Raw genomic sequence first — 2661 nt, 5'->3', positions numbered from 1 at the left:
GGAATGTAGGAATTGAAGGGAGATTTCAGAATAGCGAGAGATCTCGATACTCGACAATCTTAGAATAGAGGGATTCGACTGTACTATATATGTATGTGTATGTATACATATATACACTGACATACACATACACATATGTAACTCGCGCGTGCTATGGCGTGCTGTCAAAATAGAGTGCATAGAGCTCCTCGAAGATCCAGCGATTCTCCTCTCTCGCCCGTCAGCTGTGCACTCGAACATAATATCTCGCTGTGATAAGAACAAAAATTCACCGGTGCGAAGTATGAAATTTCATTGCGCGAGTGAGGATATAAAGCAAATCTGATATGTGAGTATTTCCGCGCCAACGAGAACGAAAACCTAAGATCTTACTGTGGTAAGGACGAAAATGTCGTTAGAGCCAAGTTAGAAGAAAATTTTGCTGCGAGTGATATATGTATAAAGAAAACGTGAGATACATATTTTGTCCCAACCGGGACAGGATTCCAAGAAAGAGAGAAGCCGAACCTGAACCAGAGCGTGCCTGATTTCGCTTTCGGAATCGAGCGAGAACGCGTGAATTATTTCATCGTGTTCAATCACACGCGCTTCTGAGCATCAAAGTAGTTTAAAATCGATTGAAATGGAGCCAGTGGGACAGAATCAACCACCTAACGCTTTGAATAATATTGGCGACGGTTCTGACACTAAGGGCAGGTGAGTCTTTCATCCTTTACTTACACATCGCTTTCTCTGAATATTTCAGCATGAAAAAATAATGTCGATAATGCTTTGCAAAATACTTATCGAAAAGTTTAATTTATCTTTTATTATTACAGCTGTTTGTTACTTCGCTATGCTAGCCAGAATTCTCTAGATGAAAGCTCACAAAAACACATTCCTCGTGAGAATGGAAAGGACAAGCCACCATATAGGAATCACCATCACACGAATCGAGCCTTTGATGTCATTAACGAGATGAGAAAGTATATATCTTTGTATTATCTGTTAAAATATTATTGGACATATATTATATTTTTACAACAAAATTGAACACTTTGATACTATCATTTAGGAAAAATTTACTCTGCGATGTCATCTTAGTAGCGGACAGTGGTATGGAGGTACCTGCTCACAAAATGGTTCTCGCTGCATGTAGCCCTTACTTCTATGCCATGTTTACAAGTTTCGAGGAACGTGATCAGGAGAGGATAACGTTGCAAGGCGTGGATTATTCGGCGTTAGAGCTATTGGTAGATTATGTTTATTCTGCTGAAGTTCATGTCACGGAGGAGAATGTGCAGGTGCTCCTACCCGCTGCGAATTTATTACAATTGACAGATGTTCGAGATGCTTGCTGCGATTTTTTACAAGCTCAATTGCATCCATCTAATTGTCTTGGTATTAGGGCATTTGCAGATCTGCACGGATGTCTCGAACTGTTGACGCACGCGGATAGCTATATCGAGCAACATTTTTCGTAAGATTACTCGAGTCTTAATGCATTAAATCTGAGTATATTGCTATGATAATAATTATATTCTTAATATAATAGAGAAGTGGTTGATGCGGAAGAATTTTTGACACTGGCAGCTGATCAAGTAGCAAAGCTTATTTGTAGCGATCGTTTAATGGTACCTTCTGAAGAGAAAGTATTTGAATGTGTCATTTCATGGGTACATCATGATCTTGAAAAGAGACAGACCGATTTAGCTTTGTTAATGGAATATGTGCGCTTACCTTTATTGTCTCAAGAATATTTAGTTCAACGTGTGGAGGAGGAACCACTTCTCAAGGCAAATTTACAATGTAAGTTTACTATTACAATATATGTATGACTATTTAAAAAGGACGATGCATGCATATATTTTGAATTTCTACAGGCAAAGATTTCTTGATTGAAGCCTTAAAATATCATTTACTGAAGGGTGAGCAAAAATCGCTGTTTAAAACGCCACGTACTAAACCGAGGCAGCCAAGAGGCTTGCCCAAAGTATTGCTCGTTGTCGGTGGTCAAGCTCCAAAGGCGATCAGGAGCGTCGAGTGTTATGACTTTAAAGAGGAAAAGTGGTATCAAGTTTCCGAATTGCCAACACGACGTTGTAGAGCCGGTAAGCCAATATATTTACGATAAAATATTGTTTTCTTTTTTTTTCCTACGTAATGCAGAATTTTGTATCGCTTCATAGGGCTTTGTGTTCTCGGCGGACGTGTGTACGCCGTTGGTGGATTCAATGGATCATTGAGAGTACGAACGGTTGATATTTATGACGCCGCGGCGGATCAATGGTCACCCTGTCCCGAGATGGAAGCTAGGAGGTCGACGCTCGGTGTAGCAGTGCTCGGCAATTGCGTTTACGCTGTACGTTATTAATATTTTTCTCCAATATTATTGATATCAGTTAAAATTGGAAAATGTCGACTAGAAAACATTATCTTGTGGCATTTTTCTTTCCTTTTTTAAATTAAAACTGATATTATTTTATATTGTAGGTCGGTGGTTTTGATGGTTCGACGGGATTAAATTCGGCCGAAGTATATGACCCGCGCACTCGCGAATGGAGACCAATAGCGCGAATGTCAACACGGCGCAGTAGCGTAGGAGTAGGCGTTGTCAAAGGATTGCTGTATGCTGTAAGTTCAGATATTGCCCTTAAAAATGATCTCGTTCCTTATACATTT

At 39.7% G+C, this 2661-nt stretch overlaps 1 protein-coding gene across 1 annotated transcript in view; it reads left to right on the top strand.

Moving 5' to 3' along the window:
- The first annotated feature begins 6 nt into the window (after positions 1-6).
- Positions 7-2661, top strand: part of LOC115238907 (ring canal kelch homolog) — a 3471-nt gene continuing 816 nt past the window's right edge. Inside the window, exons 1-7 of the mRNA XM_029813071.1 lie at positions 7-696; positions 819-965; positions 1055-1459; positions 1535-1788; positions 1863-2090; positions 2169-2341; positions 2473-2613. Of these exons, the coding sequence (XP_029668931.1) occupies positions 623-696; positions 819-965; positions 1055-1459; positions 1535-1788; positions 1863-2090; positions 2169-2341; positions 2473-2613 (1422 nt within the window). The 5' untranslated portion in view covers positions 7-622. The remainder of the gene's footprint in view (positions 697-818; positions 966-1054; positions 1460-1534; positions 1789-1862; positions 2091-2168; positions 2342-2472; positions 2614-2661) is intronic.

This window comes from Formica exsecta, unplaced genomic scaffold, assembly GCF_003651465.1.
Source record: "Formica exsecta isolate Colony F162 unplaced genomic scaffold, ASM365146v1 scaffold362, whole genome shotgun sequence".
In the NCBI taxonomy this organism is placed as follows: Eukaryota; Metazoa; Arthropoda; class Insecta; order Hymenoptera; family Formicidae; genus Formica; species Formica exsecta.
The sequence above is the reverse complement of the archived record's forward strand: the minus strand, read 5'-3'. Positions and strand labels throughout refer to the sequence as shown.